A 26,239-nucleotide genomic window follows, 5' to 3' on the forward strand; every position below is an offset into this window, starting at 1 on the left:
GGACCCCACAGGCCGCCGGTGCCCTGGCTCCTCCCCACCAGAGCTCTCCTTTCACACACAACAGTGCTGGGACGCTGACTTTGGAACAGGAGCACTGTATGAGAGAATGTCTCTTTCACGTTACCTTGCAGACTGGAAGTCAAAACAGTGCTGAGCAGTTTCGCAGTCACCAGAGGCTCGTGTCCCTGCAGAAGTGCAGGCTCGGGGTCCTGGTTACCCAAGTGAGTCTCAGATGAGGTGGACATGGTGCCTATCTTACCACTTACCTTGTGTCTACAGACTAAGCTCAATGGGCAAAAGCAAATGGTTTCAAAAAGGAAAACATTTTCTTTATCTTTTTAGTCTGGAAAACTAACCCACAAAAGTAGAATGTAGGCCTGTGCGCCCATCACCAGCTTTAATGATTATCCACATGTGGCCAATCTTGTTCCCTCTGTGCTTCTGCCCACCTCCTTCCTTGTCCTGGGCTATTCTGAGTAAATCCGGGCATGTTATCATTTCATGTGCGATACTTCACTGTTTATATGAAGGAAATATTTCTGAAACTAGTATTTCCCAGAGCCGGCTGTGCAGGCTCACCTGAAAAGCTTTAATAAAATTAAACCAATTGAACCGGCAATAAATAAATAAAATACAATCTTTTCCCCATTTGCAACTACTTATTTGTATGGATTGGGATTTTCTCAGTATTTCCAACCAAAACAAAATTTAGGGGGGAAAAACACAGATTCTGAGGTTACAAAGACACAAGTGAACATCCAGAACCTGATTTCATACCTGTTCCTGAAACTGATTCACTGTTTTCATTCCCTTTATGATAAGTAATGCTTTGTGTTTTTCCTAATATAAATGTATTCTAATTAAAAAATACCCATTTCAAGTCTGGGCAGAGTGCTGGGATCAGTTTGCTTTGCAACCTCTCAGGGTAAATCTCCCACAGCTGGGAGAGAAGTAGTCCTTAAATCCTAGACCCAGAGCTGACTTTTGTTTCATTCCCTCTGGAGAGAATCTTCTGAAGAATATGGGAAATGTAACAACAATACAAATCCAAGAAACCAATTTTGACCCCAAACTCTGTAAGGGACATCCTGTCAGTGGAACCTGTGCCCTATAAGCTTCAATTGCCTTCTAATGAATCCCTATGCTAGAGGTTTCAAATGGGCACCTTTCGAGAGCACTCAAAAATTTTAGAGATGAACAGGCGCACATGGGCCCACTCTTCCTCTTCTTGAAAGCAAAACTGAGGCCCGGAGCATAAAAGGACCAGCTTGAATAACCCTCGAGCTCTGTCACTGATGACCTCATGCCCCACCTGTTATCCTTCCCGTATCACTCTGGCAGGACAGCAGTCGCCAGCCCACTACCACCCACCATTTTTAAACAGGCCAGTACCAGGCTGGACCACATCCCTAGACCTCACATCAAACACACAGGGAGGACCGAAGTGCTGAGTCTGAAGCTCCAGGGAAGCATGAGTGAAGCCTCCTTATCTGGCTAATCATCACTCACTAGGCAGGAGTTACAGGGAAGAAATCGTCAGCTGACATTTCTGTGACGAATGTAAATAATGACAGCCATGAGCTCCTGTCCCTATTAGCTTGTAAGGGACACAGACAAAGCACAGGCCAGAGGTGCTGTGCTGCAGGAGGGCCTCCTGCGTGCGGGCAGGAGACACATAAACTACTTAACCGATAAGCTCCTCCCACAGCATGATCAGGAGTTCGCTTAACTCCATCAGGCCGACTTATGGTTTCATTTCAATCTCTCTTAACAAAGTTGAGAGAATTCAAGGCGGGAAACAAAGCACTTAAAAATAAGTAGTAAATGGCCCTGGCCCGTGTTGCCCAGTGGTTAGAACGTCGGCCTACCTACCGAAGGGCTGCAGGTTCAGTGCCGGGCCCCAGGTCAGGGAGTATATGGGAGGCAACCAATCGATGTGTCTCTCTCACATCCATGTTTCTCTGTGTGTGTGTGTCTCTCTCTCCCTCCCTCCCTCCCTTCTACTTTCTTTATGGAAAAAAATATCCTTGATGAAGATTAACAACAACAACAAAGTGGTAAATGATTTGAACCTACAAAAGATCATTTCTAAGTTTCTTAATGTGAAACCTACAATCTCTATGCACTGGTTTTCCGACCCAGGGTCTCACTAGAAAACACTAAATTACACAAGGGTAGAGGCTTTCTTTTTCAATCCTCACCTGAGGGCATGCTGAGAGAGGAAGGGAAAGAGACAGAGAGAAACACTGATGTGATACAGAAACATCAGCTGGTTGCCTCCCATATGCTCCCCAACCGGGATCAAACCAGCAGCCTTTCTGTGCAGGGCACGACGCTCAGCCCAGTGAGCCACTCCGGCCAGAACAAAAGCAGTCACTCTAAGAGTTCCCCAGAGATTGTGCAAAACAAATTATAATCTGCTTTAACCTTACCTTCTGTGCTAATCCAAAGCCTATTTTTCCTACCTCTACTTATATACAACTAACCCCCTTCAGCAACTCTCTCCTACCTCTGCTCTAAGTATTTACGAGGAGATGCTACTAGTGTATCGGTGATAGAAGGTATCTGTATTATGGGCAAGAACACGAGGGGAAACACCCTCAGATACGACACTGAATACTGCTCCTGCAGGCAGCGTCAATGTCTGATGCACACAAGATCAACTCTACGGCGACTCTGCAGAACAGGAGAACACGGGAAGGAACAGGTGACTGTGAAACCCTTTGGTCCTTCATCTCAATAGCCTCTTCCTCCAAAAACAGTCTGGGTACCCCCAGGAGATTCCTATAATCAACTTACACATAAAGTTGTATCTATGAGGAGTCTTTTACAGACCATGAAAGTTAACAACAAACTCCCCAAAGGAAGAACCTCCAACAGAATACCTAGTTGAAAACTTTAAGCCCGTCAGAAAGTTATTAGTAATCATGACCTGTCCATTCAGGGAATGATGGTAAAAAGAAAAAAGGCAGACTTTGACTTACCTTTCCCCTCAAATGTAGAACCAGCTACTAGCTAAGGAGCAAGCAACTGAATCTGTGTGCCCCAAAATTTAGCATAAATCAAGGTGAAAGGGACCCAAGGAGAGGGAAAGAAAGGGTCTCTAAATTCAACACCCAGCAGAGTCACAGGGCAGACACTGACCAAGCTCAGCAGTTGAGAAGCTCAAATTTGCACAACCAGAGGAGCTTTTAAAAACCCACTGCCCGCCAGGGACCCCTGGGACAATCAAGTCTGAGTCTCTGGGGTCTCAGCATAGTTACCAACATTTTCAGCTCCCCAAGTAACTGTGATGTGAAGACAAGGCAAGGACTCACTATTTAGGGTGAGGTTTAGAAGCTCCCCAAAGCAATCTGAGGTGCACGAGGGTTGAGAACCTCTGCCCATGGCTTCTCTAACTTCGTCTGTGCTGCAAACCGCAGTCAGGAGCTTCCAGGCTACAAGAAGGTCTCAGTAAGAACCTTGGTTTGCCAGGTGCAGCAGGACTCAGGGAATGAGACACAGTGGAGAAGTTGCTATCGAATGAAGGAGAACCTACTGTCTTGACGCTTGGTTTTTGAGGAAACGAGCAGAGGGGCTCAGCTGCTAGGCATCTGCCGGGGAAAGGACTGCCCCAGCTTTATGAAAAGTCTTGTGTACTATATGAACTACCACAAAAACAAACAAACAAAAAAACCAACAGACACAAACAAAAAGCAACACACTGGCCCCATCCTTAACACACTACTCAAAATATTCTGCATACAGACGATTTCCTGGGCCCTTTCTTCCCGGCCCAGTCAGCTGTCCCCTAGTTCACCAAGCCTGGGTTGCCCCCTCTGGAAATGGCTTTTCACAGGTCTAGAGGAGCCAGCGCACCCCCCCTTCAGGGCGGACTTTGGATCCTCAAGGCTGCTTTAGCGATTACTTTACACCGATTCTCCCATAAAGTGTTGACAATTTCTAGGTTTATTCTTTCATGAACCTCAGAGCCCACTGACACGGTCTGCGTGGAGACCGACTGTCGAAGGCAATCTGTAGAATGGGGAATGTCACTCCTGCACTGTTCAGGTAACAGATCTGAAGCCGTGTCAGCAAGGCGCCTGTGAGCAGGGCTAGAGGCAACAGCTAGAGCACAGAGCTTTTTTTCACATGTGATTTTTATCAATGTGACCCACAGAAAACACAAGTATTGAAAATGTCATTCTCTAAAGACCAGCCTGATGCGCTAAACTAGGAAATATGGTAACAATTCTGCCAAAACCAAACTCAGCAATAATCCCACGTGTTCTCCAAAATAAAGCCTAAAACAGACAAACCTCATAATTATTCCCATATTAAGAGAACAGTAACAAAAGATTACAAAATTAGCTTAAATAATCTGAATTTTCAGGAAGCACAATCTAAATGTCAAAGGAACATGATAAAGAAAAGTAGGTTTAATGTCAGTGCCTGCACACAGAGGGCACTCAGAAAAGTGTACTTTTGTAAATGAGTAAGATGAGAGAAAGCCAGAATGTCAGCAAGACAGTTTAGGCAAAAATGTAGCATCAGCCTGGCAGTCTACTATACGGGTGGTAAAGATCTTCAGCCATTTGGTCCCTCCACCACGCTGGGTCCTTGGGGCTCTTCCAGGCAAAACGGGGTTGGTGACCGAGAGGCTCTGGCGCTCTTTGCAGAGCTGTGACTCCAGGGCTCCAGGACTTCAGCGTAAGAACCCCTGGCCTCACCCACCATCCCCGCAAAGGCGCCACTGAACTGCAGCAGTGACCTGCACATCTCTGCCCAGGTGGGTCTTCCCTGCTGCCTTCTCCACAGGACTTGACATCCTCCAGCCCTTGCTACCTACATCCACTGGCTCCTCTAGAACTTCCTATTCTCACAACCAGGCTCCTGAATTCTCTGTTCCAACAATCACACTTTCTACCACCTATTTTCTTAGACAGAGCACCGATCAAGAACTGAAAGGGATGCCTCCTGGTCTTTCCCGAGTCAGCCGCTGGATTCTACTTACACCTGCCCATTTTCCCTCTCAGCTCAAAACAGTGTGAAGGCCTGCACTGCCTGGGTCTGCGAGGCCACAACAACATCATCGATTCTCGAGAGAAACGCAGGGCCGGGCTCAGGTACCACCACAGGCCCCGGCCCACTGTGTCGGCCACACCCACAGACCTTTACTACACACTGAGGACTAGGAGCATCATAATCAGTTTCTTATTCTGACTTCTGTGGTCTCACTAAATCACAAAACGGGGTGGGAGGGTAGCACTGTGCACTGTCTTTGGCCCAGACAGACAGACAGACAGAAAGCACTCTTGGGACTCGCCGTGAGGGCAGATCGCTGGCACCCTAGTCCTGACCAGGCCAGAGCCCTCAGTGCCCACCCAGAGCCTGAGGGTGGGCAGCAGCATCCCTAACAGCCTTCCCTACATAAACGTCCTGGAGCTCTGCGACCACAATCCCAACTAAAAGTGACAGTCCCTTCACAAAGTCATCGACTTTGAACGTTCGACATGCAATGTATTCTACACCACACAGGTAAGACAGAACCCTCCCCCAAATAAGCCACCCTAACAGCTGTGTTCCACTGAAACACCTAAATCAGCCGCCAGCCACCACCACCTCCTGCCCTAACCCCTCTGCCCACCTGAGTCCTTAGTATTCAATGTGTGGACTTACTTTAACACCAGCCAGGGGCTGGTCAGAGATGTAAAACCTCAGGCCCTCAGACCTGCTGAATCAGAATCGGCATTTTTAACATGCTCCCAGAGCAGATTCAAGTACCCAGTAAAGTCTGAGAAGCACCACACTGGGCACAGAAATATAGGGGAAAGGCAAGCTTAAGGGCTGGCAGCCTCTGTGCTCCTTCTTCCTCAACCCCTGCAGCCCCCGTCCCTCCCACTGTGGCCCAGGGCCCCGAGCCCTCCCGCCTTCTCTCGGCCTAGCCAGTCTTGCCCATCAGCTCAAGCTGCCCCGCTCTGGGAAAGTCTGGCGGACGGTTAAGCACTAAGCTGAGAACTCAAGACTGAAGGCCTCAGGGTCTGGTCTCTCCACTGCCAACCAGCTATGTGACTACAGGCAAATCACTTGCCTCTCTATGCCGTGACAAGAACAGAAGATCTCGTGGAGTCAACACAAGACAGCTATTCTTTTCTGAACACACTGCCCAGGTGTCCCTCCTCTTTACTAATTCAAATAAGCACGCTGGCCCCACAAGCCCCCAGCCTGCAACACCGGCGTTTTTCTCTCGCCGTCAGCTCTCCCTCTCCGTCAATTTATACAATCACATCGCCAAGGCTGACGGTCCTCGCTGAGCCGGGCACGCCTCGGCTCTCCGCTGAACCCACCGATCACCGTGGACCACCCTCCACTCGTGCAGGCCGAGCGCGGGCGCAGGCGCAGCACACAGCAGCCCCACGCGCAGCCCCGGAACCGTCGCCCAGCAGCAGCCCGCGCCCGCCTTCCCCGGAGAGGCGGCCACGAAGCTGTGAAACAGCCCATTAACTCAAGAGTCTGTTCTCTTCCCAGCACATAAGCAGCTCAGGGTTAATCCACGAGCGCCTTCACTGCAGCACTGACCCTCACGTCCCACCGCTTATCTTCTTCCTAAGAACGGAAACTCATCTTCAGACTTCATCTCCCAACACATAAGGAGCAGACACACGTCGTCAGTTTACCTGTGGATTTCACTTCCCCTTCATAACCAACGTTTCTGGGAAGGAAATAAACTTCACTCACTCCTGACCAACCAATGAGACGCCTGCGCACGCAGAGCTGGGCGCGCGGCTTCCTGGGCCCAAGCCCACGCCCGCTTCCCGTGCAGCTGAGAAACCACGCCCGCACTGAGGCACGGAGCACCTAAAACCAAAGCGACCTGGGACTCGTGCCTCGCTTTGCTATGACCATCCCATCCAAATAACAGGGTGGAACAGGCTAACTTCTAGCTGTAAAACAGGACATGTGGTAACACTGCAATTAATGGTGATTAGACGTTTTTGTAAAATGAAAATATTAAAAAAGATCAGCATTTATGGCTCCATCTCAATCCGACAAAATGGAATTTTCCACGATATCCAAAACCTTTTTAATATTCCTTAATGAAGAATGAAAGGAAGAGAAAACTGAGATAAGACAAAGAAAACAACAGGTGCTTAAAAAGTCTGCCAGCCCCTTACACGATGCAGCTCCCATGAGCTGAGGTGACTGCAGGAGCCTGAGGCCCCAGGACAGAGCAGCAGAATTACCACGCAGAGCCTGGCCCTCGCCCAAACTGCTGACCCACAGAATCATGAGCAAATAAAATGATGGTTGTTTTAAGCCATTAAGTTTTAGGGGTGGTCTGTTACCCAGCAAAGGCCAACTGAAAGAGGCATTTATCACCACCTGATGTATTTCCTTTCTGTCTTCTAAAGCTCCATGAAAACAAGGACTGTCTTTTTTGCCAATTTTGTATCTCCATCATCTAGAATAGAGTCTGTGGTATTTTTGCATTGAATAAATATGCTATATATCAGAATAGAAGATCATATGTATTTCTGAGTTTCTAAGAAGGAAATCCTGAATTTATTAGTTAATAAAGCATTAGTACTTTAGGGCACAAAGTTATCTTCTGTGTCTTCAGTGTCTTTAAGGTATTGTTATGAACTGAATTGTATTCAACCTCCCTAATTTATATGTCAAAGGCCTACCCTCCCCATACCTCAGAATGTGACTCTATTTGGAGAGGTAATTAGGGTAAAATGAGGCTGTTAAGCACTGACGGGACACATGCAGAGACACAGGGGTGCACAGAGGAGAGGCCACGCGAGAGCACAGCGAGGAGGCAGCCATCTGCAAGCCAAGGAGAGAGGTTCAGGAGAAACCAAACCCACTACTGCCTCATCTGGGACTTGTGGCTGCAGAACCATGAGAAAATTAATTTCTGTTGTTTAAACCACCCAGTCTGTAGTACTTGTTACAGCAACTCAAGCAAAGTAATACAGGTAAGGGGTTCACATACACTTGTTCTTGTGCCTCGCATTGTTACATTCTCTAGAAGATGAAAAATTATTAAAAGATTCAGAGGAGAAATGTTGGGTGGCAAGTAATTTTTTGAATTGATTTTTAACTCGGAGGTAGGTGTTAGTCCCATTTACGTGACTGATCAACTCCGTGATTTTACAAGGTCTGTAGCCTCTTCAGAGCAAACCTCAGGTCCATTCTTTTACCAAAGTTTCAACCAGATCATCATCAAGGCCCCTTCCAGCCCTAACATTCAAGCGAGCAAAAATGCGGATAACTACCAGAATGTGCAAATGAACTCTGCAAGTGATTTAAAATGGAGTTTCAATCTCCACTTTGACTCAGGGTTGGCTGGTATCGCTGCCGACATCACAGGAAGGAGGTTTCCCCGCAGTTTGTGGATGAAAGGAAGCACAGCGATTCTCAAGGCGAGTTACCAGGCAGCTGCAGAATGTCTTTCTTGTGCTCTTTTGGGGGGAGAGACGTTTTCTTGCTGCTTCCTTCAAAGGACCTCTTTTGAAGTGTAAGACAATGTGGCACAGAGATGGCGTCACCTTCTGGAAGTTCCCTTCTCAGAGGTTCCTCGCAGCAGAGGACGTGCGCTTCAGACCTCCTGCCTTGCAGCTTAGCCTCAATGGACTGCGAGGAGGGAATCTGTGTTCTGGGTAGTTGCTCTTTGGCTAATATTTATAAATAAGCTGTTGGAAAAAGTTAAATGAAAACTATGTTTGGGGAGTGTAAGAATAATAAATGCTAAGCTAACCCTGCAAGACCTGACTGCCTAGTGTCTGCGGAGCACCATCCACTTCTCACGTGCCTTAAAGTCACCACCGGCTCTTCGGGCGGCGCTCGGGGCTGGATCTGGGCTCTACCTGCCCTGCATGAGTGAGGCTCTTCAAAGATTAAACAACTTGCTGCTGTCACAGGCCAGCTGAGCTTCGAGACTGTAACTGAAATGGAAAGCTCCTGGAGAGTATTTGTTATTCTGGGTGGGGTCAGGGTGAGGAGAATAGGAACTTTTTCACTTACCACTGTCAAACTGGAATATTTTGTTAGCAAAGCACCCTTTTCCTTAGACGAAATATTTTAAGCATAATAAAGATTTTGGTTTAATCAAAATTATTGCTGAATAAACCCTTGAAGTCCAAGGCAAATTATTTCTTAGTGGTTCAGGGCCAGAGTCTTTAATCTTCTCTCCCTACATTGTTCTGATAATGACAGGTTCGCTATATAGGTGTGTCGTCTGTACACATTCTGGAACAGACTTCTACAGAGAATTTTTATAAGAAATAAAAAGCTAACTAGGTAGAGGTATTTTGCATCTAGATATCTTGGCTTCCAAGTGGTCCCATTTCCTCAGATCTTTTCTTTTGCCTTTTCTGTGCTCTACGGTACTTAACTTACAGGGTCACTACGATCCTGAGTCAGTGACATCATCAAGTTATTCTTCATGCACTTGCTAACGCAAGAGGATTCAAAAACACCTCCAGGTGCTGCCTGACAAATACGTACTGGGGCAGGGGGGTACTGTCTACAAGATAGGGGCATATGTATGAATAAACATGAGTCTGCAATAGTAAAGCTTTTAATCAAGAGAAGAAAAGTCCTAGCTCATGAAACTTTTGGCAATTCCAAGAAAAAGTTTATTTAATGTATGTGCTAGGGTCAGTCATTAGTAAAAAATGAGAAAAAAAAGAGGTTTTTTTGAAAACAAAGTTGGAAGACTCACACTTCCCAATTTCAAAACTGACTATGAAGCTACAGTAATCGAGGCTGTGGTACTGGCTCAGGATGAACAGATCAATGGCACAGAATTAAGAGTCCAAAAATCTAAAAAACAATAGAGAGAGTTCAGAAACCCTCACATTTAAGGTCAAGTGTTTTCCAGGAAATGTACCAAACAAATGAATGGGAAAAGAACAGTCCTTTCAACAAATGGTGCTGGAACAAATGGATATCCACATGCAAATGAGCCACATCACACACAAAAATTAATTCAAAATAAATCAGAGAACTGGACATAAGAGCCAGAAGTATAAACTTAAAACACAGGAGTAAATCTTTGTGACCTTGGCCTAGGCAGTGGTTTCTTAGAGGTGACACCAAAAGCACAAGCAACAAAAGAAATGAATGAAATGGACTTTATCAAAATTAAAAGCTTCTGTGCTTCAAAGTACATCAAAAAAGTAAAAAGTCAACCCACAGAACGGGAGAGAAACGTGCAAGTCGTGCATCTGGTAAAGGACTTGTGTCTAGAACACCTGAAGAAATCTTACAACTCAGGTTTTAAATAACACAGTTTAAAAACGGGCAAAGGATCTGAAAACCCTTTCTCCAAAGGAGGTACTCAAATGGCCAAAAAGCATACGTAAAGATGCTCACCGTCGTCAGTAACCAGAGAAATGCAAGAAAACGGAATCATAAAACCACTCAATCAATCAATCCAAAAGCAGGAGAAGGGGGGAAGGACAAACTACCAATGAGAAGAAAACCCACAGCAGAAAGGGCCAGAAAGAAATGAAACAAAAAAAGGTCAAGAAAGTCCTACACGCCCTGGCCAGGTGGCCCCGTCGGCTGCAGCCCCGTCCTGTACGCCAAGAAGACTGGGGGTTCGATCCCGCTCAGGGCACATACCTAGACTGCAAGTTTGATCCCTGGTTGGGGTGCATACGGGAAGCAACCAACTGATGTTTCTCTCTCTCTCTCTCTCTCTCTCAAATCAGTAAACATACCTCAGGTGAGGATTCAAAAAAATCCTCTATTTAAAATCACTTTTTTGGCCCAGCCGGGCGTGGCTCAGCGGTTGAGCGTCGACCTAGGATCCCGGCGATCAGGGTTCGATTCCCGGTCAGGGCACATGCCCGGGTTGCGGGCTGCAGCCGATCAATGACTCTCTCATCATTGATGTTTCTGTCTCTCTCTCCCCCCCTCCTTTCCTCTCTCTGAAATCAATAAAGATCTATTTAAAAAAAAAAAATTTTTTTTAAATAAAATAAAAATCACTTCTTTTATTTAATAAGAGAGAGAGTATATGTTTTCAACTAATTGCGTAGCAAACTAACTGAGTAGCAAACTAATTCATTCTTGGTGGTGATGACTGACAAAATAAGACAAAAATAATTTCACACTTTGATGGCTAGCAAAGGCCTTTGTGCCAGCATTGCTAGAGAAAGGTTAGAAATACTTCACGATATTGAATTTTTTCAAAAAAGCTCACAAAACCATTTTACTCAGCAGACAGAAAAAGAAAACTGCCTTTTGTCTATATTACCAAAAAGTAAATATATAGCACCCTAAAAAGAAATGCAAAACTTCACCTTTTAAATAATTTCCTTGTGTACCTGAACTCCAGAAACTTAATTAAAAACTATTTGCCTATCACAAAGCCATACACCATTGTTGCCTGTTTACAGACTGTCACTTCTAGTCCCAAGGTCCAAGAGAGGAGCAGCTGAATGAAGTAGCCCCTCATGTGTTCATTGTGGGGCACAATGTGAGGACTCTGGGCCATCCTCACCGCTATTCCAGATGTGACTCCAGGCACCGAGACGTCTGATGAGAGCTCCTTCCCCACATGCTTCTCTGGGGATGCTGAGGGCACCCCAGATGCAGGAGATTCAAAGCAGCAATGAACACAGCAGACACAGGACTAGATGTCGGACACAAAGCCTCCCCAGCGACAGAAGGCACCGGGGACAGGCCGGCAATTACCATAACCAATGGAACACCCTCCTACCTTCATTCAAAGTTCCACTGACCAGGATGACTGTGTCGCCAGCTCAAGGCTGGTCTCAACTACGGGCTGACTGCCCTCTGTGCCTCACCAGAGCACCTGAACGAAATCGGAGGCTGTGCCCTCCGGCCGGCCTGCCCCTCCCACCCGCAGCAGCCTCCACTCCTGCTGCTCATGTCCCCAGGGCCAGAGCGCCCTGGCACCCAGCACACATCGCGAGTGCAGCAAGTGCTGCAGTAAGTGACTGAAAGGAATCTCGCCTCGCAGAGCAGGCTCAAAATACCCACGGACGGAGGAACACTAACCAGATACTAAGCCTCAAACCACTAAAGAGTAATGAGCGGAACATCCGCAAGTTTTTCCTGGAAACTAAGGGAAGAAACAAGAATGGGTGCAGGAACATAAGGTAAGCACGTGAAAGAGTTTATTCTCGTATTATTATTTACTAATTATTGTATTATTTTCCACACAAACAACTGTAAACCTACTCTTGCCCCACGCTGTGTGGACAACACACAGAGAGAGAACAGAGATGCTCTAATATGCCAACTTCACACGGGAAAGGCCCTGGAACTGAAGGCTCGCCCTCGCAGGTGAAGGAACACACTTGATGACTTGTGTGTCACTTGAATGCACATTCTCAATCGCTGACAATAGTGACTACCGTGGGATCCCAGTAAATGATATGGCCCTTGGATGCACAGCCCTAACTCAGGTGGTATCAGCCTCAACTTGAGATCTCAAAACTGAACAGTCAGAAAACTGCAGAGCAATTATGCAGAGGGTCACAGAAAAACCAAACGGTCAATGGGTTCTGGTGGTCAGCAGTATTCTGCGATTATCACAGCAGGTCAGAATGAAAGCTCTAAGTACAAGAATTCTCCAAAAGTGTGCTATTATTAAAGTTAATTAGATTTGACCTGAATGAAGCAAGTCCCTAATAAAAGGCACATAAAAGTACTTTAGAATAAAAGATTTAAAAATACTCTGAAAGGTACACTTGAAGCCAATGAAGTGAGTGACCGTATCCCCCATATGTAACGTGGCACATCCTTCCAACCAGAGGGAATAGATTTTGTTGTTTTTCATCTAAACCCTAGTGAGGCAACAGCTTCTGCCTGGAATAAAGGAAAACTCAAGTCTTCAGCATCCTGTGGCAAATGGGTGGCTTTACACAACGGAATCCCCCAAAAAGCAGGAGAAGAGAAAGAAAAACTGGTTTGGCCTAATTCCTGATACCAATGACCTCACTGGCCTCACTGAGAGTGAACAGTTGGTCTTCACAGGAATGAGAAACTGATAAGAAAAGGTATTCACCCTTAAAGAGACACTTAAACAGCGATGACTAATTATGGTGGGGAAGGGGAAGGTTCGGGAAGCCGGAACAGGCAGCCGGGCACAGCACCGAGGCGTCTGGCTGTGCTGATGAGCAATGGGGAAGACCCCGCCCGGCAGATGAAGTCCCACTCTCCCTCCACCTAAGACTCCAGGGCGCAGCCCCATCGAGCAGCTCTTCCGCACACGTCGGGGATGCCAGGCCAAAACTCCTGCTGAACAGCCCGACCTGGAAACCGGCGCAACGCCCCTCGGCCGGTGAAAGAGAGCCCAGCACCATCTCCGCACCCTGCCAACTGTTCCACAATAAAAGAGGAACAAGCTGCCACATTTAGTTACAATGAGCCTCAAAAACATGATGCAGAGGGAAAGCAAACGGAGACCAGAGACCACATAGTGCATGATTCCATTTATATGAAATGTTCACAGGGCAAATTTATAGAGACAGGACTAGTCGCTGTCTGGAGCTCAGGATTAGCACAGGCATTAACTGTGAATGAATGAAGATCTTGAAAGGTGACGAAGGCATTTCAACCCTGATTTGGGGTGACGGCTGCGCACTGGTAAATTTACTAAAAATCACTGAAACGTAAGCTTGCAAGGGGTGAATTTCATGATACGTCAACTATGCCTCCATAAAGCTGCTTAAAACAACAAAAGCAAACCTGTTGAAGAAACTTCTAAATCTCTGGAAGGCCTGTTCGGGCGGCAGCGAGCCTGGTGATGGCACTGCTCTGCGCCCTGCCTCTCCCACCCCTCCTCCTGTCCGCCCAGGGCCTGCATCTCCCAACCGGGTCCCAGCACAGAGGCCCAGCACCAAGGCACTGCGTGACTCCTGGCTTAGTTCCCTGTTGCTGCTGTGGTTATTTTCCTTAGTTATTGTTCTGGATGAAAAGTAGCAAACCCCTGAGCAAAACCAAGTAAGTTTAAAATCAAAGATACTAGACTTCTAGTTAACCTCTAGGTTGGTGGCCTGATCGCAGGTTATTTCCCATAAAAATGATTATAAGGTAAACAGAAGAATAAAGAAATTAAGGGGAAGAGATGACAGCAGAGACCATTTCTTTCACGTTTTGATGGAGAGGAAGACCTCACGACCTAAGCACATACTGAGAAGGGTACCAAACGGGAGGCAACGTGCCCCACGGAACCCTGGGAGGATCGTCATTTGAAGGCAACTGATGCCAAGTGAAGTGTGAGGCTAAGAGAACTGGTATTTAGTGACTGGCACCCGGGCTCCCGTCTCTCCCTCATGCAGCCTGCACACTAATCCACATCAGTCCGCACCCACAGGACCCAGAGGCTTTGTCCCTTCAGAAACGAAGGAGACAGGCTCCAGAGGGGAGGCGCAGCCGTGGGACACAAGGGCTGAGAAGCTTACACAAGACGACAGGCGCTCCAGGCTGCGTCCTCTGTCCCGAGCCCCAGAAATGCAATAAACAGATGTAGAGCCCCTAAACAGGAAAAGCCTCCGAGTATTCCTCTTAGAGAAACTGACCCCCCAAAAAGTCTACAGATAACGTACTGACCCCCCACCTGTGCTTTCTACACTGAAGGACCACCCACCAACCACCTCCCACGCCTGCATGCTGAGCCGCCCATCCATTTCCAGCGCCTTACTTTAAATACGGCCAGTCATGAACCTCCAGGCATTTAAGGAAAACCTTCGGCTTTAAAGACAAAGACCAGTCCAGCCGGGCGTGGCTCAGCGGTTGAGCATCGACCCAGGATCCAGGAGATCGGGGTTCGATTTCCAGTCAGGGCACATGCCCGGGTTGTGGGCTGCAGCCGATCAATGATGCTCTCATTATTGACGTTTCTCTCCCTCTCTCTCCCCCTCCCTTCCTCTCTCTGAAATCAATAAAGATATATAAAATAAATAAATAAAAATAAAGACAAAGACCAAAATAAACCTGGGCGAAACAAGAGAAAAATACAGGAGCACAAGAAAACCAACCAAACAAACAAAATCTATACTCAATATCCTCAGAGGTAAGGACATATCCACGAAAGAACAGATGCAGTTAAACAAAATCGTGAGTGCTGCTCCAAGTTAAAAATTTAATAAAAATATTGAAATGTAAAGTCAGAACAAAAAGACCAAAACAAAAAAACGTAACAGTAGAAGATAGGAACCATCAAAGAAGTGACTAACAGGATTTCCAGAAAGAGAAAGCAAAGAAGTTGGAGGGAAAGACAAAAAAATTTCCCAGAAAAAAAGGGCATTTCCAGATTTTAAAAAAATTAACCAAGTACTTAGAACAGTAAATGACAACAAGACACACCCATAAAATCTAATACCAAGAATAAAGAAAATATCCTAAAAGCTTCCCAAAAGAGGTTTAAAACGGGTCACACTCAAACAACAGAGCAATGTATTCAAAATTCCAAGAAAAAAAAAAACACTCAAGCTAGAATACTGTCCACCCTACAGCTAACATACAAATTCCATATAAAGAAATAGTAAAGACACTTTACTCTCAGCCATCCAAGGAATTAACCCTTTACAGCCCATGCACCTTTCTTACAAAACTATTGGAGGATGTGCTCCAGGAAGATGAGGCAGCAAACCAGAGAAGAATGCTGTGGTTTCCAGGTAACAGCTACCGGCCACATCTGGGGGCAGCCCTGCCTGGCCAGCTGTGAGATACCTCTAGGGAGGAAAAAAGTGGAATCAATAGGTTATCTGAAACACTAAACCATCTGGCTGACTTAAGCATTTGGAAAAATTGTTGAAAAAGCCTTAACTTTGCCAGGCATTTGGTGCATCTTTTGGGGCACTTCAGGGGGTGTAACGACAGGTACACAGAAAACTAAGCTAATGAAAAGTAAGGCAACACAGGGAGGGGAGGAGATTTTAAAAAAGGAAATGTAATCATATTAGACTGCTTGGCTCAGACATAAATGGCATTTATATAGTCATGATAATATGAACAATTATCATTTTAACCCAAAATTAGGCCATACTTACTCATTTAAGGGAGGAGTATAGGAGCTAAATCTTCAACTACCACAGAACTATATTAGCAGTTCAACAACTGTACTCTCAAAAACTGATCAATCAAGAAATAGCCACATAAGCACGTAATTTAGAAATATGGCAGTAAACTTCAGATGTAGCACCTAAAGCATTGAAAATGGCTTCCTCTTGGGAACTGCATAGCTGCTCCAAGTTCTGACATGAGAATTTTAGTATCACTGAATTGCAACCACGCGCATTCATAACTCTGATAAGATTTTTAAGGCCATACTTATCATATAATGAAAATAAAGTTTTAACTCATAACAGAAAAGTGTTTCTTTCTTTTCATTAAATGTAATGAAATTTGTCAATATTTGGCCATACCTGAGGTAGTTACAATGCCCCAGGATCGAAGGCAAATTAAGCACAAAGCTGTCAGCAGCATGGCCTGGCTCCCCACTTCTCGAGGGTGGGAGAACACCTGCTGGCTGCGGACAGGGGCCCCCAGTTCCCCAGCTGCTAATGCAACAAATCAGCTTGAGGACATTCTAAGAGCCCTGGGCAGGTCAACCCTGCCAGTTCGGTGTTCTTCCAAGTGTGGTCTGGGGACTGTGGTGTACGCGAGATAATTTCAGAAATTGAGAATAACTGGGTAGAAGCTTTTAGAGCTGTTTGACAGGGTACTCTGTACGTCTACCTTTTCCTCTCACTTTTCCAGTTATTTGTTCCGTGCATTACAGCACAGAGAAGCCCTGCTGAAGCTGAAACGCCCAGTGCCGTCTGCGTGGCTGCCCACAGGTGTCGGCGCTGTGTCTGAAACCGTGCTGCGTGGGGGCCTGGGGAAAGATTCCAGGATGCAGAGTTGATGTTACATATTTGGCACTTTTCGTCCGGTCCATCCCCCTGCTTCCTTCTCCAGTGTGTGCGTATCTAACACACAGAACAGGGCCAGGCCAGGTGACCGCACAGCCAGTACTGTCCATGGCATGAAACCACCACTTTGGGGTTAACAGTTTCGCATCTTGTCTCCCCAACTGAGTTCTAAGTTCCTCATAATGCTACAGAGAGGTCACAGTCTCCAGGATCCCAGTTTTTAAAATGTGGGACGTCCTAAAACGTATCAGTTTTTCCTTTTGAAATTCTTATAGAACAGTGTGTCACAACTCATGTCTCCCAGCACAGCACATCTCCTCTGAATAATGCAACCAGACTTTTAGTACTGAAGCAGCCTCCTAACAGAATATCATATTCTGTCTGGTGAACAGCCATGAAACATTATAAAACCTAAGAACATAAGGCTGCTGCACTGGTCGCCGGTAAGACAGCATCACGCTGGCTGCCTCCATTCTTTTCCTACCAGCCCTTCGTACGTCCAAAAACTTTATCCTGATTCAGTTCTTTTCTATTTTTATAAATACAGTTTTTAATTTTTTTAATTGATTTGAGAGAGAGAGAGAGAGAGAGGGGAAGGGAGGGAGAGAAACATCAATTTGTTGTTCAACTTATTTATGCATCACTGGTTGTTTCTTCTATGTGCCCTGACCAGGAACCCACAACCTCGGCACATCGGGACAATGCTCCATGCAACTGAGCTACCTGGCCGGGGCCCCTGACGCAATTCTTGTGTTATCATATTAGAAAAAACTAACTGTCATCCAATCCTCTAAAAATTAGATTAGTACCTGGGAATCTCTACCCACCGAAAAATCAGGTAATTGGCCCCAAATTAAACAGTAAAATATATCTTAACACTGGTAATTCCCCCTAGTATTATAAGAAACCCACTTGAATTCATGAAAAAACTGTAGTAAATATTCAAAGCAATTACTTGCAAATACTTTACAGGATGATCTACCTATGTATCTACCTGTGGAAGAAACAAAGTTTTTAAAAGGTAAGGTAGTGCCCTGGCCAGTGTGGCTCAGCGGGTTGGAGCATCGCCCGTGCACTGAAGGGTCACGGGTTTGATTTCGAGTCAGGGCACATACCCAAGTTGTGGGTTCGATCCCCGGTTGGGGTTCATGCAGGTGGCAACAAATCAATGTTTCTCTCTCCCCCTCTCCCTTCCTCTCTCTCTAAAAACACTCAATGAAAAAACATCTCCTTGGGTGAGGGTTAAAATATGTATTTTTTAATATATATGACATCTAAAAAGGTAAGGCAATAACCTAAAATTGTTTCAACTATTAAAATTGTCACAAATTCTAAATAGTTTGACTCCAATACAGTCGACCGTCAAGCAGCCTGCATTTCTGCACACTTTACTTCAGTGTCCATAACACACCTGCACATACGGCGGGACTGGGCCTCCAGCGTCGGTCACATGCCCGTGCCGCTCTCTGGGCACCGGTCCTGCCTCAGTACCTGGCCCAGCTTGGGCTGAAAGCAGCACCCTGTGCCACTAACTCCACACTCTACTGCTGTCAGCCAGGTTTTTTTAATGACTGGGAATACAGAAGAATGAAAGCACTGATACTAATGGTAAGCAGCACAGGCAACACAAACTTAATACGGCCGAGAGAGGGACAACATCTGACGCTCCAAGACCAGGCAATTCCCTGGCTCAAGCAGCTGCTCGCAACCATGACCAAGTATTTGCTAACAGAGCAAAGAAACAAAGTGAGAAACCACGCATAAACTTCATGTGCCAAAGCACCCACCTCTGAGTTAAAATGTACTTAAGTTTCTAATATTTTTAGTTCCCTGGGAATGAAAGTCCTTACGTGATGCATTATTTCAAAAGTAGGATGTATGATTTCAAGAACATCTTTGCTCTTCCAGGATCAGTCCAGAAAATCTACAAACACACAACACTACACCAAAAATGCCCCCAGATAATACTTTTGGATTATGTCAGTACGTAGAAACATACATATATCTAATATTGGTTAACAAAAAAGGCAGAATGCAAGTCTGCAGCTATGCAAATGAACATTTACTTATCACAAAGTTTCAGGCAGGCAGTAAGAATTAAAACCCATCACCAGCAGGGCTTTCCCTGGGTCAGATATTCCTGACTTAGTTTAGTTCCAAAGCAGTTTTTGGAGTTTGGGGCTGATGCTTCTCCAGAGCTAGCCGCCAATTCGCGTTGAGCGGGGCTGGCTTCCTCCCTCCTCGGCAAGTCCGGAACCCTGGGCAGGAAGGAAGTGTCCCGGGACAAGTCTGTGCATGCCGCTCGCCCGCTCTCCTCATGAAAACACCTACTTCTACAAAACATCTCCGCTTAAGAACAAAAGATGCTACACTTACCAGACATTTAGAGAACAGCCCTCACAACAGCTGAAGTGCTTGCTTCAAAATGTTAGACCAACAATTTTAAAAGCGACACAATTTATAGGGCACTTTTTGGTGAGCAATGGAAAGTGGTTTTAGCGCTTTTCACAAATCCCAAGGCTCCTCCTAATCCTGTGGGCAAGCAGTGCACCCATTCAAAGGGCCACACCGCCCGGCCAGGCGTGGCTCAGCGGTTGAGCATCGACCCAGGATCCAGGCGATCGGGGTTTGATTCCGGTCAGGGGACATGCCCGGGTTGCGGGCTCAATCCCCAGTCAGGGGCGTGCAGGAGGCAGCCGATCAATGACTCTCTCATCATTGATGTTTCTATCTCTCTCTCTCCCTCTCCTTTCCTCTCTGAAATCAATAAAGATGTATTTAAAAATAATAATAATTAAAAAAATAAAGGGCCACACCAAAGCCTGTAGGGAATGAGTGAACTCACCAAGTTCAGTGGAGCCCAAAACCCACCCCAACACTCCTGCTCTCTGCCACTGCACCGCCCTTTCACCGGCACTCTTCTGGACCGACTGCTATCCTCGGCCAACCACCTCCCCAGCTCCTTCCCAACACATCATCTGATCAAGTCTCCTACTCCCAGGGACCCCAATCCCAACAAACTTTCAATGGTTCCTCAATGCTCAGAGAATGATGTCCCTCCTCAAATTGTGCACAAAAACACCCTCTCCCCAAGACGCCCACTGCTCCCTAAACCCACTGTCCAAGGTCACCCCCATCCTTTCTGCCACACACAACCCCTCCTCACCTTTCTTCAATAAATGAGGGTGACAGCACAGGCACAGTGCTATCGGTGGCAAACTCTCCTCTCCGTGTGGTTCTGCTTCCCAATCTCTGGGCCTAGAGTCCTCTCCTCCACCTCGGAGGACGGCATTAGACAGGGTCAGGATGTTCAGTCCCTCCTGGGAGTAGCTCTGACTCCAGACACTGCACCCACTGAGTTCTAAACCCCTAACTTCCCCTCACTCCCTACAGTATCTTCCAGAGGCAAGATTTTCCTTCTCCAGGTCAAGACAATTTGGAACACCAGCCACTGTATGCTCACAAAATACAAAACACAAAAATGGGCAAAATATTAAAAATAATAAAATCCAATGTAACATTCAAAGGAATTTTGATATATTATTTTAGGTTTTTATTTTTCAAGCTATCGCTTTCTCCCTTTGATGAAAATAATTAAAATTCACTGTCTTTATTCAACATGCACAAGTTCATCCTATAGACACTTCTTTTATACACATGTGGTATTATTAAGAAAACCTGGTAAAGAGATAGTTACAATTTTTTAAAGTTTTAATTTACATGAGTGTCCTTCCCTGAGAGCCCTCAAAAGCCTAAGGCCAAGAATAAATTTCTCTCAACAGAATATATCCTGTTTCAATTCCTTTTTTAAGATAAAGACATACACTGCTCAACTCTACCCAGGCTACTTACTATTTTTTTAGAGACAGAGAAAATTATAAACTATCCTGCAAAAAAGCCATTTTCACAGAATATACCAAAACTCAAAAAACCCCCTCTTTCCATAATTTACTTCACATATAGTCTTCTCAAAATAATCAACCACTATTGCTATAACATAAAAAGTTCACAGAAAAAAGTGAAAAAAAGAAAAACTTAACAATGAATTAATGATGAAATAAATTAGGACTCCAGTTGTTCAGCTTACAGGTGTTTCACCTGAAATTGCTTTAAGAAAAAAAAACTCTTTTATACATAATTAGTCACAAATATTTTCCAAACTCTGATGCTACTCACACTGATGGGCGTTTAGCAGCAATAAGCAAATGCTAGAGTGTTAATAATCTAATCCCAAAACCACCATAAGCAAATCATGCCAACAAACACCCTAAACAAACCCCTATGGGTGATAAAAGGTTCTAGGAATCACATTTGAAGGGAGGAAGGACCCAACAGTCCCTGCTCTCCACCAGTACCAGGACCAAGGCTGCCAGCTCAGACATCGCAGCACTGGGACAGCATGGAAACACGGATGAAACAAACGCTAAAGAATCAGTGTTTTTAGGTGTGAGAATGGCACTGTGATTATCTAAAAAACAAAAAAGATACATACTGAAGTGTTTATGGGCGAAATGGTTAAGATAGTGGAAGGGAGAGGAAGATGCCAGATTAGTCATGTGCTGGTAACTGTTAAACCGAGTGAGTAACCTATTCTCTCTCCTTGTATATGTTGAAATTCAGGCACTGTTTTGTTCATGACTGTATGTCTCTTATGCACAGATTTTTTAATTCGTTGGATTTGCATAATTTGTGAATTTCTCAACTGTACAAACTCTGTAGTGGGAGAGCTGTGTCGCTGCCAGTCTCTCAAATACTTCCCAAATGCAGTGCTCAGCAAATGTACTTCAAAAGCTGGGGGGGGGGGGAGAACCAAAGAGGAAAGGGGGAGCGGTAAAAACTAAACAATGAGCCTGCTACCGCCGCCATAAAGAGCTCCCACCTCTGAAAGCCAGTTAGCACACATTCAGGTTTCATTCTTTCTTCTTACAGTTTAAAAGCACAACTGTGGGCCTCTGGTTTACTTCACTGCCCTTCACATCCACGCTGACCCGAGGTACAAACAACCCCAGCCCTGTGGAACCAGGTCAGAAACGAGCTTTGGCTCACTCACTTGGAAGAGTACATGCACCGCTTAGATTTGGCCAGAAAACTGGGTTAGAAAAGACCGGCTGCCGCTTAAACAAACAATGGGGCTGGGGAGAAAGTCCTCAAGCCAGTTACCAGGCCGCTCAGTGAGTTGCAACACAATTTTTTCCAAAATTTTCCAAAGGCTTCCAAATTCAGTTGAGCCGGCAGGCTGATTTAACAGGGCTCCCTTTCAAATTCAAAAACCTGGCCTGGGCCCCAACAGTTAAACAACAAAACACAGGCTAATTCGCTGGAGATCCCCGAGGAACACGACTGAAGTTCAGACCCCAGGCCGGCGCAGCCCAGGCCGGGCCGCGGGGCCGGGCGGGCGCTTCCAGCGGCGCACAAGCCCCGTTCACCACGCAGCAGACAGACAATGGCACCCGCGCTTCGTGCGGCCCAAGGAAATGCGCACAGCAGCCTCCCAACGCCCTCCTCCACGCGGCCGGGAACAATGACCATCGGGGCGCACCACGAAGCCCGCTGCCGGGGTATTTCCTCCGTCTCGAGGTGCACCGCTCACCGCGGCAACGCCGGCGCAGGGCCCGAGGAAACGCCCCGCGGCGGGAGCGGACCCCGGCGCGGACACGGCGCCGCGCTCCCCGCGCAGGGCTGCGCCCCTCACCTAAGCTCTCCCGTGATCCCCGAGGAACAGCGCCCGGGGACGCCAGGTGCCGGCCGCCCCGGCAGCCGGGGCCCCCGGGGGGCGCGGGGGGCGGCCGGAGGGCGAGAGGAAGGCCGGGGGCGTGGGCGCGGGCACCGGGCACCCCTCCTGCGCAGGCTCGCGCTCGCTCCCTCCCGTTCCCATTACACACCTGTCGGACAGGTTATTCCTGGAGCCCAGCTGTATAAGCCTCGCCCGGCCGGCCTCCCGCCTCCCGGGCCCAGGCACACGCCCCTCCCGGCCCCCCGAGCGGGTCCCCACGCGGCGGATGCTGCAGGACAGAGTTACAAAGTGTCAGCCGCTGCGCCCGGCCCGCGAGCGCCGAGGGCGCGGCGACCGGCCCGGGGGCCACGGCGGCCTGCTCCGAGTTTTAAGTCGCACACTCGGGCCAGATTTGGGGAAAACAGCAAAATGAAGGGTGTCTTATGGAAACATGTCCCCCCATTTTATGACAGAGCGCCCAAGAGCGGGGCTCGTTTCCTGACCGCGAAGCCGGGGAGCGAGGGCGTTCCAGGCCCGTCCGCCCAGGCTGCGCGCGCCCACGGCCCGGCCCGGCCCGGCCCGGCCCGAAGTTGGACCGCGCCACGGGAAACAAAGGAGGCGCCGCGCACCGACCTTGTAGACTTGTCCGTAGGTGCCGTTCCCGACCACTTCCACCAGCTCGAAAATCCCGGCGGGGTCCTAGGCGAGAGGGGGGGGGTTACCGCCTGCGAGCCGCACAACAATGTGCCCGGCGCGGGGCGGCGGCGGCGGGGACGGGGCTCCGCCCGGCGCGGGGCCGGGGCCGGCGGGGGACCGGGGGTGGCCGGGCCCCGCACCCGCGCCCTGGCCCCGCGCCCGGCCCCGCCGCCGCCGCCTCCCGCGGACAAAGGCGCCGCCGCGCCCGCGGCTCCGCCGGGCGCCCAGGGCGCGGCCGCGGCGGCCACTCACCCGCAGGGAGGAGAGGTCGATGTCCACCAGACTTTTCGCCGGGGAGTCGTTCGCCATCTTCCCGTTCGCCGCCCACGCCAGCGGGGCCGGGCTCCGGGGCCGGCGGGCGGCGGCCTCCCCGGCGCTCGGGCCCCGCGCCCGCGCCGCGCGCCTGCAGACGGGCCGAGCTGGGGCCGCGGAGCCGCGAGCAGCGCGAGGCCGAGACAAAGCTGCCGGCGGGGCGGGCCGGGCGCGGGCGGCGCTGGCGCGGGGCCCCTCCCGCTCGGCAGGAAGGCCGGGCGGAAGCGCTCGCACCGCAGCCCCGCCCAGGGCGCGGGGCCGCCCGCGTGGCGTGAATGTGCATCGGGTGGGGCCGAACAATGGCCGCCCGCGCCCCCCGCCGCCCGAGGCGGGAGCCCCCGGGTGGCCCCCCAGGCGCCGGGCGCCCTGCCCCGCACCGAGCCAGAGCCGGGACCGCGGCCGGACCAGATGCCCGGCGGCCCCGGACCCGCGCCCTGCGCCCGGAGGGGCTGTGGCGAAAGGGGTGCGTGCCCACGCAGGGGGGGTCCCCCCTCCGCCTCGCTCGCCTGCCCCGCCCTGCCCCCTCCCCTGCCCTGCCCTGCCCTGCCCCCTCCCCCGACCCTGCCCTGCCCTGCCCCCTCCCCTGCCCTGCCCTGCCCCCTCCCCCGACCCTGCCCTGCCCCCTCCCCTGCCCCTGCCCTGCCCCCCCCCGACCCTGCCCTGCCCCCCCCGACCCTGCCCTGCCCCTGCCCCCTCCCCCTCCACTGCCCCTGCCCCGCCCCCTCCCCCGACCCTGCTCCTGCCCACAGCGCAGGATTCCCCACCGGAGACCCTCTCCTCCGATTTCCCTGCCTGGTGTTCTTGTCCTCGCTCTTCTTTTCCAGGCCAAGGTGGTTACCCGGTTGCAGTGGGGATTCACTGAGCATTCCTTACCTGCCAGGTCCCAAAACCAGGGGCAGGAACAGTTTCCAGAACAACTCAACTGCCGGATGCTGAGCTACCTCCCTCAGGTGAGCAGTGCCTGGGGTCATAGGTACTAACCCAGGTTTTGTGCCTAGAGATCATTAAGGATCAAAAACAGGCATCTTCCAGCAACTTTGGAAGCTTGTCAGTGGTTAGACTATTTAATCCTATTAACCAAGAACTTATTTATTTATTTATTTATTTGTCCTTTAACCACTTTTAATTCTTTAAATCATGAATTTTTACTGAATGAAAACTTGCGATGGCTCCCTGTTTCTTCACAACAGGTTCTCAAACCTAGGTGCAGAGAATCACCAGGAGGGACTATAAAAGCACTGATTGCTGACTCCACCTCCTGAGCAGGTCTGGGACAGGCCTAGAACTTGCATTTCTAGGAGGTCCTTGGAGGATGCCAGCATTGCTGTTACAGGATCGCACTTTGAGACCCCGAGCCTCACAGGCCTTCATAATAAGGCTTCACAGACATCGCCTACGGATTCTTGCTTTGCGCACACTACCCAGTTTAATCCCTCCTGCAGCCCAGGAGAGATGTCCTCATTTTAGAGATGAGGAGACCAAAGTACTGAGCAATAAGGGCTGTCTCTAAGTTCCTAAAAGAGGAACTGGGAGTGGAGCAGGTCAGCCTATTCCCGAAAATCAAAGTCTGTGATTCAGCCAAGCAGGTATTCTACCCAGAATGCGTTTAGCACTCTCCTGCCTCCCAACAGATTGGTTTCCAGGATTTTCTACTATGACCATCCCCTGTAAGGCTAAAATACATGCAGGGATGCCTGGGATCCGTTGATTAGGAAATCACAGCAGCCAGAGTGTTCCTGTGAATTCAGTGGTGCTTTTAAATGTTGTATTTCTTAACCTGTCGACAGCAATGGCATTATCTATGAGTGTAAATTAAATAACTTACCTAGAGAGGAGCCTGGTGCACAGTGAACTTTCAGACCAGGTTTCTAGTAATAGTATTTCCTAGTGTTTATTCCTCATGATTGACAAGATGCATTGGGTCCAGACAGCGTGCCAGGTCCTTTACATGCATTATTTTATAATTCACATTAACCCCAAATAGTAGGTACCCTGATTTTCCCCACTTCCCACAGTAGGAAACCAATGTGTAAGGAAGTTAGGCAGCTTGGTGTGCACAGCTGAAGCTGAGGCATAGACGCCTGGCCCCACACACCACAGCCTCAGCTCTAACCCGTGACCTGAGGGCCTCCTCAGACCACTCCCTTCTCCGTCTAGCCAAATCCTCGCCAGTACCTCAAGCTCAGCCCAGAAAGCAGCTCTTCCTCCTCCAGCGCTCACTCTAAGCCTCGCTCCTGTGCTGCTGATCCCCCACCTCACCTCGGCGAAGGTACTTCCCACTTGGTACCTGCCCCTGAAGAGCCCACCCCTGGAGGCACGGACTCAGCCGTTTTCTAGGCTACAAGGAAGATGACGACCCTCAGAGTTCACAGTCTGATAGTGTAAGATAGTTGCATAAATAGCTACAGCTAATAGCAGAACATCATAAATTCTGGCTAAATGAAAAGTAGTCCAGTGGAAAGTGTGCTGGCTGTAGAGCAAAAGTGAACTGGATTTCAGCCAGTTCTGCTGCCAGTGGTGCAGCCTTGCACAGGTTGCTTAGCTTCTGAGCCTCCGTTTCCTCTTCTTGTGCTAGATGAAGACGAGGTGAGAAGGACAGTTAGTGGGCAACCTCAAGAGCACAGGCAGAATAAGC

General features: G+C 48.5%; 1 protein-coding gene across 9 annotated transcripts in view; it reads right to left on the reverse strand.

Moving 5' to 3' along the window:
* Nucleotides 1-23,652, reverse strand: part of MAP4K4 (mitogen-activated protein kinase kinase kinase kinase 4) — a 158,992-nt gene extending 135,340 nt beyond the window's left edge. For 7 of the 9 annotated variants that reach the window (XM_087823748.1, XM_087823741.1, XM_087823740.1 and 4 more), the window contains exons 1-2: nt 23,545-23,651; nt 23,230-23,295 (exon numbers count right to left, since the gene is read on the reverse strand). In XM_087823748.1, the coding sequence (XP_087679874.1) occupies nt 23,230-23,295; nt 23,545-23,601 (123 nt within the window). In that variant the 5' untranslated portion in view covers nt 23,602-23,651. Of the gene's footprint in view, nt 1-23,229; nt 23,296-23,544 lie in introns of all 9 variants that reach the window. The other 2 variants (XM_087823742.1, XM_087823746.1) reach the window with 1 other exon arrangement.
* Between the last annotated feature and the right edge of the window lie 2,587 nt (nt 23,653-26,239).

The sequence above is a fragment of the Miniopterus natalensis genome, chromosome 13, assembly GCF_054644295.1.
Source record: "Miniopterus natalensis isolate mMinNat1 chromosome 13, mMinNat1.hap1, whole genome shotgun sequence".
NCBI classification, from domain to species: domain Eukaryota; kingdom Metazoa; phylum Chordata; class Mammalia; order Chiroptera; family Miniopteridae; genus Miniopterus; species Miniopterus natalensis.